The following is a 12,378-nucleotide window of genomic DNA, read 5'->3' as shown; positions in this document are numbered from 1 at the left end:
TAAACACCTGGACTCAGTTTTTGGCTAGCCTACTATATAAACAAATGAACACAACAAAGATAACAAATTTCCAGAACAGAAATTGGGCCAAGAATAAATCGTGGCGCAAACTTGATGAGTAGGACATGGCAGCACCCTTATCAAACTTAAATGGCTTCTTCCAAGTTTAAATTGATTCAAATTTTAGAGAATGGAACAAATACCGATACCATTACAAGAAGGGGAAAATCGCCAAAGATTATTCTGAAACTGGGTTATATTATATACAAAATGATACCCAAAGTACACTTCTATCTTCGTTGAAATTCCGACAATTGAGCTTCTTCTTAATACAATTGAAAGTATAGAAAAAAAAGGGTTCATAGCTTAAGTGAGATGATCAACATTCAGGCATTGTTTGCTGAAGTGTGTTATATACTTTCTTGAGGTTTAGGGGTTTCATCTGTCTCACTAGGAGAAGATTTTGACTTGATATACGAACGTGCCACCTCCAACATCGTATCCATTTCTTTTGTGTACTGTGATTGATGAGATGGAGAACTACATTAGTTTCATCGAAAAAAGAGTATGTCTAAGAATGGGAAGATATCGACCAACAACTTATTATAGTCGTTATGAAAATATACTTACCTCGTTAACTGCTCCAGTTTTTATCTTAGATTGCATTACGCACCATTTCTTGAAGTGGGCTCCTGTAGTAACAAAATTCGTTAACATCATCTTATACACTAAAGATGGTACTAGGATCCAATTAAAGTTCTTCTAAACCCATAGTAGCAAGAGTTTGAGAGTTGCGGGTTAAAGAGAAGAAACACGATATAAAAGAAGAAAGAGAAAATGGTATAGTTAGACCAGCTTCCTTTTTGATCCCCTGGGACCATCATCAAACCTCTTTACCCATAAAATTTCATTCGGATGCACGTACACAGACATTTGGATACATGGATGACCAAAGAAGTCATGGAGGTCAGGAGAGGGATTGGTCTAGTTTTACTGAAAAGGGCAATAAATCCAAGCACAGTGGGTTTTGGATGAGTCGAGTAGATAATTGCTACATGGGGGGAAAGTTTGACCACAAATGTTGCAAATCTGGCAGCTGATAGTCTGAAATGCTTAAACTTTCAGACTGAGATGAGAACCTTACCCACTTTTATGTCTAAATTGGAGGAAGATTCGGTGGTTGTTTCCAGAGACCACTTGCAATGGACCTGAAACAACATCGTATCATTTGTCTTAGAATCAGATATCCACATTATAATTTTCTTCAAATATTTGTCCTCGAGAGACCTAAAATCTTGGACCTACTTAAACTAAATAATTTATTAATTGAAGACTAGCGCAACACTTTTAACCTTTCATTGACAAACTGTTTTAATCGTCAAGCAAACAACCAATGAATTCAAAATTTGGTTCTGCATATTAGGGTACTTCAACACGAATTTCTTAGCTGTCTGTGCTAAATGTGCATAAATTCAACAGATTAAAGAGGCAAAAGCATGTTTAAAAAAGGTTAAATCTTGAGATGAATACCTCAAAGTAAGATCCAAAGGGAACATCATGTGCCTGTTGCACTGTTTCAAACACCTGAAATAGCACCATTAAAATTTAAATAAAAAAAAACTGGTAAAGGAAAAGAAGACATACCACCAAGGACCAAAATAGATGGTAATATCATTCAAACCCGAAAAGGAAGAACAGTTTGTTATGGAGAAAATATAGGTCTTGGGTAAACTTAGCTTACCAGCTTTTTCTTATCTGGTGATAGAACAGCATGCTGCCACTCAGTCATGGAAGTGTATGGAGGACACATAGGACTATGACACATGGATTTGAATGTTATTTCTCTGACCTGACCATCATATTCATCTGCAGCATGCCATTGGCCCATCTAGAGAAACACAACATAAATAAAGTTGTCAGAACTTTAATACCAAAAATTCGGGTTAAAGTTGGATTTATTTTTGTTAACTTAAGCTTTATTAACAAATAATAGGCCAACAATGTATAAAAAGGAAAAGAAAACAAGGGAAAAAAAGGAAAGTGATACAAAGTCGGTCTTGTAGCAGTTATGTCCGCTCCTAATTGAGTAAAGAAACACTCTGAAACTCCCAACTAAAAAGTGCAGCATTACAATGTAAACTAACATCTTCTAGGAACTACTAATCATTCAAAGTTTCACTTAAACTGTCCTAAACGTTTAGCACAAGAGGTGTGCACGCTTTGAGAGTGAATATAGGTGTACCGCCTCTGGACTTGTGCTTCTCTATGCAACAGAGAGGGGTGTATGCATCACCAGCAGAGAGGCTATGCATCAGCAGCAGTCAGACATAATTTTGCCACTTACTTTTCTTTTATTGTAGCGTGAAAAGGTGACGATTCAGTCAAGTGACAACCCTTATTGTCCTTCTAAGTGACAAGAGACATCTTGTCGTGCTCTCATCTGTTGTTCTTTAACTTGTAAGACTGGTAGTCAAAATGGTACAGAGTGAACCATTGGGAAAAACATTCATATCCTTTAACTTAACTATTAAAAAATTAACTGTTATAGTACTGCAAAAAAGTCAATTAATATACTAGAAATAACAGAATAGAATACTATTATTTCCTATTTTCCTAGAATACTCCATTGATAAGCTATGTGTCTGTACTCTGTACCACTTCGCATATCTCACAAATATCACATATAGTAAACACATAAAAACATCACATCATACTTACATTAAGATTAGTATCCTTTCGTGCTGACCGGTACTCACTTATAAACTTTGAATCATCACTCAGAAGCTCATTAAAGAACTGCTCAGCTGTGCAAGGAAAAGTATCCTAAGGAGAGATTTTCGTTTATAATTAGAAGCAATTAAGTAAACCACCTGGGGTGAAAAGAAAGAAATGTAATGGATTGAATATGAAACGTTATGGGATCTAACCAGCACTTACATTATATATACCAACTAGAACTTCTTCTTTGATAAAAGCTTGATGTTTTACAGATTTGGGAACATTATCAGGAGCTTTTGTCTTCCCCAGACTGACTCTAACAGAGCTGCTATGTGCCCTCAACGCAGACTCTGCTATTTCCTACATCAAAAGAAGCAAATGGGGTGGACCTCTGTTAGTCAAACAGCTCAGGGAATTAGGTTAACAAAACCAATAAAGACTGCACTCAGAACTAGAAGCATAAAAGAAACACGAGAACTTAGAGAGCTAGAATCAAGTCGGGCATTTTAGCAGACTCTTATATCAACATCTCTCATGGCAAGTGTGACTTTTGAGAAAACACATATACAATATATAAAGGCATCTATTCTAGTAGTCACTTGAATCGTGTTCATATCAAAAAGCATTTAACAAAAGAGACAGGATGCTGCCATTGATGTAAGAAATAATGTTTGCCTTATTCTTGAAGTATTGCTATCTCTGTCAGTCCTTATATAGCTCCTCTTTTCATCATCCAGTATATGCCAATTCTCTTGGTTGCAGTTTATCTTTATGCTCTTTATTTTTTGTGGTTTTCTTAATCGTTCTTGCTTTTACATTATTGCTATAGGTTAAATATTGCTGTTAATTTTTACAGCTTCTGCGACGTCTAAATCATATGGCTTCAAATATTACTATTTTTGGATGGTGAAATAACAAGGTATTTAGCACGAGGAAGCCCTAAACTGGATAAGAAGATCACGTTCCTGTCCCATAATATCACGTCTTAAACTATAATAATTTTGATTGGATGCCTGGACGGTAACATTTGGACCTCCATCTTTTGTTACAGGTTTCCTCTTATTAGCTCATAGACGAGCCGTCTCTTCTTAGAGCACTCACGATTGTGCACACTCAATTTTTTACATAATAGTACTTGTGCGTCTAGTTTTCTGTAATAGGGAAGGCAGAGCTTGTTTCCAAAATTCAATGACACAAAGATTAGAGACACTGATACACAAATACTAGAGCCTTCTTTAGGATCAACTGCTTAGCTTACATGAATTTTTTATATAAGGGTAACTCGGGTAAGGAATGGACGGACCTTCTTTTCAGCTTCTACAATTGCATAGAAGTTACTTGTTGCACGTTGCAACTCTCGTAATGCATGATTTCTATTCCAGAATGATGCAAATTTATATCTGACTCTACCTGAAAAGTGGTCAAATAAAAACAATTGGTAAATGCCCTTAAACATTACAAGTGTTCACTTGCGGTGATGTAAATCTCAGACGAGCTCCCAGACAAAATGCTTGACAGGAATCTGAGTGCTTAGAATATATTTTTAAATCACTAACCATCTGGACTTCCTAGAGGCGGTACACCATGGCCACCGGCGCCCATACGAAGAACAATGGTGATTGCAGGATTAATGAATGCATGTTGACTCCTCTTTATCTGCACCATAGTAATATGTGACTATCAACATACCTATCGCGTCAGAAGAAAACCAGAAGCACAGAATAACTGAGAGCATGTCATACCTCATCTATATCTTGAAATGGAATGATCACCTAACAAAATAGATACGGGAGAACTGTTAAATATGGAATTAGTATAAATATGCAAACACCAGCAATCTATATTTACTATTTGCTTAGAACTTAATTTCCACCATCGATCTTAGCTATCCGTACATGATACATACAGATTGCACTGAGATGAACATAAATCATACTATTTAATGTAATAATTAATATATTCAAGATGTTTTGACATTTCTCAAATTGTTGCATACAGTTAAATGAATTGTTGAAAGGATGGGTTAGTGAATAGAAGGAACCAACGGATTCCTGGCGATAACATTAACGTATAGATTAAAGATGTCATAACCTTTATCAATGAGAAGATGAGCTAACCTTCATTTGCTTAGAGAATACATTAGAATGGAAGCAAATATGCCATGAAGAGATGTACATACGACCATGATACAAAAATGACCTCTCAAGTGCACATGAAAAACTATTTTCAACGACCTGAAAAAAGTACATTTGTTCATTAAATTACATGTTCAAGGACTCCAAAGATCATCATGAAGATCTGAGAAGTTCGAAGGCTGTATAAACTATCATTTTTGAAGATGGCTTTCGTAATAGGAAGTAGTGGAACTTGCCTCATCAGGAAGGAGTTTAAAGATAGTCTGAAGTGGCCCAGGTTTTTGATGAACCACTGTTGGACCTTGCTTATCTAAAGTTAATCTTCTTCGAGTTTTAGCTCCAACATATCCATTCAGAACCCTACTCATATGTACAGCGTCAAAGATAGAGAGGAACGATAGATGCAGAGATACAACAAGGCCAATATTGAAAATAAAAATTAAGAAGAGGAACACCTATTAATCCTAAACACGTGATTGTGTGATAAGATCTCACTATCTGAGTATCTGACCTAATTCAGAAATAGCTTAATCTATTTATTACTTTATTAGAAGAACAGGGAAGCAGCTTATGCGCCCAATGACCTTTAAAGTTGTGGTCCAATTTCCAAATGTTTTTGTCATTAGCGTATATGTTTCTGTTATTAAACTGATAACTGATAAGAAGAAAAATTAAGCAATATGTTTCACATCATCTTTGTGTATCAACATTATTCAGGTATTACTTCAGAATATTTGAACAAGTTTAGGTTGAAATGCCTCTGTTTTAACTTTTAACCAACTGAAGAATGAAGAAACTAAATTTAACCTTAACTCCTTTTTCAAATTCTAAAAAGCAACATGTAAGTGGAATATCACATGTAAGTTTTGTTAGCGATGCTTAATAATGTGTAGAGAAGATGCTCAAATTGTGGAAGGATAGATTTATGAAAGTTAGAAATCCAAGCACACCCAATTACCTGGAAGAATTTCCTGGAATCTTACTCGTTTTGATGTGAAGACAGGCCTGAAATAACATACTTACACAGTTTCACTACAAAGTTATACAAGAAGCCCATAGAAAATAGATCAAATGTTAGAACCACCTGCCCCGATGTACTATCCAGTGTATGCCAGACTGCTCCAGATTGACCCTCACTTTCCACTGGAACAGTCACAGAACCAAGAACAGCGCTTTTCCAAATTATATCCCAATCATATATTGTCACATTGATCTACAAAAGGGATAGAAATAAGAACTCAGTTCAAAACATGAAAAACCGTATGTGAATCATGTGCTTTGTCAGTAATGATCTCAAACTAAAAGAGCATAAAGCTAACTTTCTGTTTCTGTTAGCAAATTATCATTAGTTTCCATCAAGAAATTGGCAGTGGAAATGAAAGTAAGGGTCAACTAAGATGTTGCATTCTGGTTTGACTGCTCCAAGAGATAGCCTATGAGGATGATGACAATATTCATTCATCTCACATTCTTATAAGGTCCCCACCAGCCAGGTTAACAGCATGATGAGTAGAGAACCAGATTTTGATATGCACTAATAGATCCCATTCAGTAGTTATCTTGATTACAATGAGAAGAGATCGATCCAATTAAAATAGCCAAGTTTAGCGAGAAGTTTGATCAACTTTTCCTATACAAGCCTAACAAGAGAACCTTGACGTTCAACTCAAAGAATTTCTACAGCTTGGCTTAATTGAAAGAAACTTTCTAGCTATGATGCATCAAAAGACAAAGTTTGTAAAAGAAAAAAATAAATATGTAAAATTCACGCAACTAAACAGATCCAAAGTGTGGTTAAGCATGTTCACCAACTTAATACAGTGCATGCAAATTAATCAGTCAAACCAATCAATATACCTGGACCGGAAGCTCATCCACGAAAAAATTGAACTCCTCACCCCACATCGGGTTTCTAGAACCAGGGATCATGGAACTACAGAAAAACAGCAAAAGGAAAGGCAACCGAATCAAACACAAAGTCAAGATAAACTACTAATGCAAACAACGTTTAAAAAGGAACATGAGACGCGTATTGCTGCAAACGCCTCGGAGTAAAAATAGGTGTACTCAGGACATACGCCTCTATATGCAGCTGAGGAGCATCAGCAAGCAATCAGTTGCCCTCCTAAGTTTTTTTTTTAACTAGTTGCCCTTCTAAGGTCAGTAAAGTGACAGTCCCTATTGTGTGATAAATGGCGATTTTGCTGTTCCTCACGCTCTTTTTAACTTGTAAAGGTAGTCAAAAGGGTAGAAATGATCAAATGAGTCAAATGACCCATTAAAAAAACGTTCATATCTTTTAATTTTACTATTGAAAAACTAACTAGCTATACTACGACAAACAAATTTAATAAAATATACTATTAACAAAATAAAATAATATTATTTCGTAAAAAACTACATTAAGATATATGCAATTATAGCAACACCTCTGTAATCAACATTATGATTAGTTAGTTATTCTAGTAAAGGCTGTTTCTGAAAAGGGGTCAGGTAACCAGGTTTGGATAAACATCTATGATTTCAAAATTATTTGGTCGTATAATTGGACATTAGATAATGTGTCCAGCAGTGATTAGAGATTACAAGGTTGGGTCTACTTATTATTTAGACAGAGAAGTAGTACTCCTCACAAAATAACCTTCTCCAGATTGGGTTATCTGGGTTTCACTATGCCCATTTGGAAGTTATTTCCATTGTCAAAGGGTTCACAGTAAAGAGTGTGTAAGAGTCATACTTATATTCTCTAATCTATATTTGGCAGTTACTTCAATTTATTGTAGTTCTTTTTCTATTTTTGTAATTGAAGCTTGAAGCTGAATGACCACAATGCATAATAATAGTCACTGACCGAATCCAAGTTTAAAATTAATTGAAGTACAATCCACAAAAGTAATCTTTCTGTCGTTATTGCTGCAGGTGTCCTTTTAATGAAAAATGGTCGGTTGCTCGAAACGAAATGATTAAGTCGACGTGTAAAAGGTGGATCTGAACTCCAAAAGACCAGCCTCAAACTAGAGAGAGAATCAAAAGAGATAAACTCAAGCTAGAGAGAAGGAAGAAGTTTTCTACAAATAGCAAGTTAGCAACAGTTCTTTGCACTCGGAAAGGGCTTCAGCTATGCTCTCTCCACCATTTGCAACTATAACTGCTTCTAGAAATGTTTTCTTTGTCTTCTTCTATGTCTTTTACCGTAAAATTCATATCCATGGTTCAAATAAGAAGTAGGTTGGAGGATGAAACTCAAGCATTTTATTTGAAATTGGACTCAAAGATGATATTTTCGTTTAATATTATCTTTGGAAATTGTAAGATTCGAACTTTGGTCTCTTCAGTAGATATACATGCATGTTACCACTCACCCAAATTATTTAATGTTGCTTTTCAATATATGCCGTTCTAATGAAAAAAGGGGTTTCTAATGTACTATGTTGGATGATGAATATGGTTAAAATCTCTATTTTCAATAGTTTAGATGACTTGACTGTTTCTATTCCACGCCATCTTCATGATATGCATGGCACAAAAAAAGTTGTTCCATTTAATCAGATGGGGAGGTAAAGAGGAGAAAATAAGAGTAGTTTGTGAACTAAACAACTTAAGGTTCTTTGATTGGTTCAGGTAAGAGAGAAACACTAATAATTAATTCATCCTATCCGTCATAGACACAAAGAACAAGTTCCTCTAAGAATTGCTTGATGCAGGGATTCCACGAAAGAGAAAAAGAAGTGAGGTCAATCACCTAAAGCGCTTTTGCTCACCACAAGTGATGATAGCATACGGATCTGATGTGCCATTCAAGTTTGCACCAATAAGATTCTTTGCTGCCAGAAGTTCGAGCTGAAATAATAGCATACTATCCAATATTAAAAGAGAAAACTTAATGAACAATGATTATAGATCTAATTTGGGTCAATTTTAATTGATAAACCGACACACCATATCTAATTTCCTACAGCCTATATACGTAGACATACACGAAGGAACTGTACAATCTTTCCAAACTGAAACAGAAGGAAGTAATAAATTTTAACTGATAGAAGATACCTTAATTGAATACACATAATTGCCTTGTGCGTCTCCTTTTAATTGGCCCATCTACAAAATAAGTGCAGAACTGCACGTCAAAACAAATGGAAAAATTACTCCACGAAAGATATAACTAGTGGAGTAGCGAGCTTAAACTCAGCAAAAACTGAAGATCAATGTTCATTAATGGAAACTATATATACAAATCTACGTTATAACATAATTGTTCATCATCAGATATGTTGAGATAGAATGACCTCATTGGTCATGGGAATTATCACAGGGAAACATTTAAGCTAAGTGCTAAAGAATTTATTGCCTTTTTGGCTAAAACTAATTGACAAGAAATAAAATACCAAATTTCCCAAACAGACGAATAATGTTCCTCTTAAAACAATAATTTTTTGAAGAAAAAAAGAACCACATTCGCGTGACCTACTCTAGTAAACAATGAAGAGTAGGCAAAAAGTCTCTAGTCTTAAAAATATGTCACAGCTTATATTAACATCTAATTGAATTCCGCTAAGAAAAAGATATCCAATTATTTGTAAAGTTGGTTGGTATCTGAAAATGACAAAGGGAGTCCTCCAGAACCATCAATTGCTCCAAGAAAACACTTAACATGATAAAAAATAATAAAAATAACATGACCTTGTATCACAGATTAAGCAGAACAAGTTGGAAGATGGTGATCGACTGCATCCAAAGGTAAAAATTTCTGCAGAATAACACATAAGGTCTAATTCAAGGAGTGGGTCGTTTTCTTGTTGGTGACTATTAACATTTTTAGGTCTACATATGCACCAATCATTGAATTAAGCAAACCAACCTCAAATGTACGTACTATCCTTTCGGCCGCATAAGAGGTCTCGTACCTGATTTTGAGTAATTCTCGAATAATGAATCTCAAATTGCTTATTTCATGCTGTAAAAACATCCTTGGGTAGCCAAATGGGTTCCCACCAAAGGGATATCAACTGACCTTATTAGGGGTTAAAGAAGCCTCAGTCATAGCTATTAGGGTAGCCAAATGGGTTCCCACCAAAGGGATATCAGCTTATACTTCAGTCGTCATACGAGTTTATCCACCATGAACCATTTTAGTTAGTCATCTCATAGAATTCACCATGGCGTACAAATAAGGTCTTGACTCTTAATATTTCTTTCTACACAGGCCAATTGAATATCTTATCGATGAGAGACTTGAGGCTAAAAATCAAAGTCAATTTTTTTTTTCAAAATAACAATAATTAAATTGTATCAATGGACAAATTTTCGATTACTAACCCGATCACCATCATCAAGATCACCTCCGGCACCAGAATCATCACAGAGAGCACGTTGATCATCATCGTAACAAATTCCGGCACCACCAGAATAGAAAAAGGAAAACGCTACGATCACAAAAATCGCAGCGGCAACAGTGATTTCAATCTCCCACCAAGACGGGAACAGAAAATTCAATACAATTTCGTTCATTTCAACACCTCAATTCGTTAAAAACGATCGATTTTGGAATAATTTAGGGTTTGGATTTATGAAATTTCTAGGGTTTTGAGAATCGAGAAAAAGACCTTAGAGGATCTACATGAGATGGAAATAACGTCCATTGTCAATGAGAGAGAAAGACAAAAATAGATAGAGAAAAAGAAATAGTCAACGTTGTCCGCTTGAGGAAGAAGAAAATATACGGGGTTCTCTTATATTTCATTTGTACCAAAATACCCATCTCCTCTTTACTATATTACTGTGAGTACTGCTTAAATTAAAGGGAAATATGATGTAGAAGACAGGGGTAATATGGGAAGATAAAACTGAAAAGTCACGACCGACGACCGTAACGCTTAAAAAGAGAGATCACTTTTTCGCCTTCACAGATTATATGCGTAGAAGATGAAAGGGATGGTCAGGTTTCATCCTTTGATATAAAGAAGAAAAAGTTATAGGTTAATTTCGATTTGGTCCTCAGATTTAACCAACTTGGAATCGCTAATAATTTGGAGAACAAAAAAGTTGATGATTTGGGAAAACAAGAAAAGTTTTTTGAATACAAGGTGGAAAATCCAAAGAGTATTCCCCAAACACAATCCAAGTCGCGGGTCGTAGATGGTTGGGGACAAACTGACGACTTCTTTGTCTTATTTCTCTCTTTTTTCTGTTTCTCTCTTTCTTCTCTCTATGTCTATCTTAATTCTCTCATTTCTCTCTCCCTTTCTCCATCCTCCTCTCTCTAAGTTCCGGCGAACAGAATCGTTCCTTTGTCGAAACCCTTCGTCTAGAAAACCAAACGAAGGGATGGATATGGTATCCAAATGAAGGGACTTCCCCTTCGCCGGAAATAGAAGAGAGTAGAAAGAGGCGGAAGGAGAGAGATGAGAGAGAGAAGAAAGAGAGATGACAACCGAAATTAATGTTGGAGGTATCGCCGGAGTTGATAGTGGTGAGAAGGGAAGATGGAGGAAGAAGAAAACGCAAATTCATTAAAAGTTTGTAGTGTTTGAAGGAAACAAAAAATTACAGTACAACTGTGATAATGTCATTGTATATAAAAAAGAATATGATGAATGCGCAGCGTGAAGGATAATTTGAGGATGGAAAAATCACTCTAATAGAATTTCTACAAAACCTTGACAAAAGAGAGAGTATGCGATGGTGGTTGACCGGTGGTCGAATAACGGAAGAAGAAAAGAAACCGTTTTTTTCCTTAATAAGTCGTCGATCGACGTTGGCCAGTTGTTCGTTGACAACTCGTGTCTAATAGTGAAAAAAGATATAGGACAGAGAGAGGATAACTTTCCAAAATAATGAATAGAGGGAACGACGAAGTCATTTTTTTAAGTTGAATAAGGGGAGAATGAAAATTGATGCCAAAATGAAAAGTTTTATAAGGACTTTTTCGTTAGTTGGTCATCTTTAAAGACCAAAATGAATTAAACACTTAACATAAAGGGAGGAAATTAGGACCAGCCTAGAATAATATTGAAAAAACCCCATTTTGTAAAAGTACAACTTTACCTCCAAAACGAAATTTCGCATCCAATTCAACGTGAAAAACATTTTTGAAATTTTTTAACAAGTCTCAGTTTGCTCTCAACAATTTTGTAACTTTCTGAACAAATTTGTTTTTGCTCAAAAATTGTTATGCATTTCTTTTTATGTATTTGACTGACACTAACATTTTGGCTAAAACATAATTTTCAATTTGTCTTGTGAAGAAAGAAATGGTTTCCACATTTTTTGTTATGCTTTTGACATAAACATTTAGAGTAATGCATTTTTTTTAATTTGTCTTGTGCAAAATTAAAATGTTATGCATGTTATCCTTTGTATTTGACAAACCCGCCATTTACGAAAAAATAATATTTTGGCTAATGGCATTATATATTTTGTTAACAACATAATTATATCTGTTGTCAACATTTTATAACAAGTTAGGAAATTATTGTAAATGTTGTCATCAGTTTATAACAACACAACTATATATGTTGTCAACAGT

General features: G+C 35.2%; 1 protein-coding gene across 4 annotated transcripts; it reads right to left on the bottom strand.

Moving 5' to 3' along the window:
• Positions 1 to 238: 238 nt before the first annotated feature.
• Positions 239 to 11,159, bottom strand: LOC147568853 (BAG-associated GRAM protein 1-like). 4 transcript variants are annotated; one of them, XM_086655248.1, is made up of 19 exons: positions 9,865 to 10,048; positions 9,712 to 9,757; positions 8,901 to 9,600; positions 8,596 to 8,693; positions 6,711 to 6,786; positions 5,938 to 6,066; positions 5,812 to 5,858; positions 5,090 to 5,213; positions 4,836 to 4,952; positions 4,461 to 4,490; positions 4,275 to 4,374; positions 4,022 to 4,128; positions 2,938 to 3,078; positions 2,719 to 2,823; positions 1,742 to 1,888; positions 1,531 to 1,584; positions 1,145 to 1,208; positions 631 to 692; positions 239 to 518 (listed from the first exon to the last, which is right to left on the bottom strand). In XM_086655248.1, the coding sequence occupies exons 3-19, from the start codon at positions 8,949 to 8,951 to the stop codon at positions 411 to 413; spliced, it is 1,560 nt and encodes a 519-aa protein (XP_086511374.1). In that variant the 5' UTR covers positions 8,952 to 9,600; positions 9,712 to 9,757; positions 9,865 to 10,048; the 3' UTR covers positions 239 to 410. The 4 variants fall into 4 exon arrangements, with proteins under 4 accessions (XP_086511374.1, XP_086511371.1, XP_086511372.1 ...); XM_086655245.1 differs by lacking the exons at positions 9,712 to 9,757; positions 9,865 to 10,048 and adding an exon at positions 10,170 to 11,159 and having other exon boundaries at positions 8,901 to 8,951; XM_086655246.1 differs by lacking the exons at positions 9,712 to 9,757; positions 9,865 to 10,048 and adding an exon at positions 10,170 to 10,777 and having other exon boundaries at positions 8,901 to 8,970.
• Positions 11,160 to 12,378: the final 1,219 nt, after the last annotated feature.

The sequence above is a fragment of the Eschscholzia californica genome, unplaced genomic scaffold, assembly GCF_041429995.1.
Source record: "Eschscholzia californica isolate CP2 unplaced genomic scaffold, dmEscCali1.0.p SCAF_1, whole genome shotgun sequence".
In the NCBI taxonomy this organism is placed as follows: Eukaryota; Viridiplantae; Streptophyta; class Magnoliopsida; order Ranunculales; family Papaveraceae; genus Eschscholzia; species Eschscholzia californica.
Note: the sequence above shows the minus strand (reverse complement) of the source record. Positions and strands in the feature narration are given on the sequence as shown.

Coding starts and splice junctions, on each gene's coding strand:
- LOC147568853 (XM_086655245.1), bottom strand. CDS start 10,361: ATGAACGAAATTGTATTGAATTTTCTGTTCCCGTCTTGGTGGGAGATT. Junction 4,491..4,835: donor TATTCTCTAAGCAAATGAAG/GTTAGCTCATCT, acceptor CTATTTTGTTAG/GTGATCATTCCATTTCAAGA. Junction 1,209..1,530: donor CCTTTGGATCTTACTTTGAG/GTATTCATCTCA, acceptor ATGTTGTTTCAG/GTCCATTGCAAGTGGTCTCT.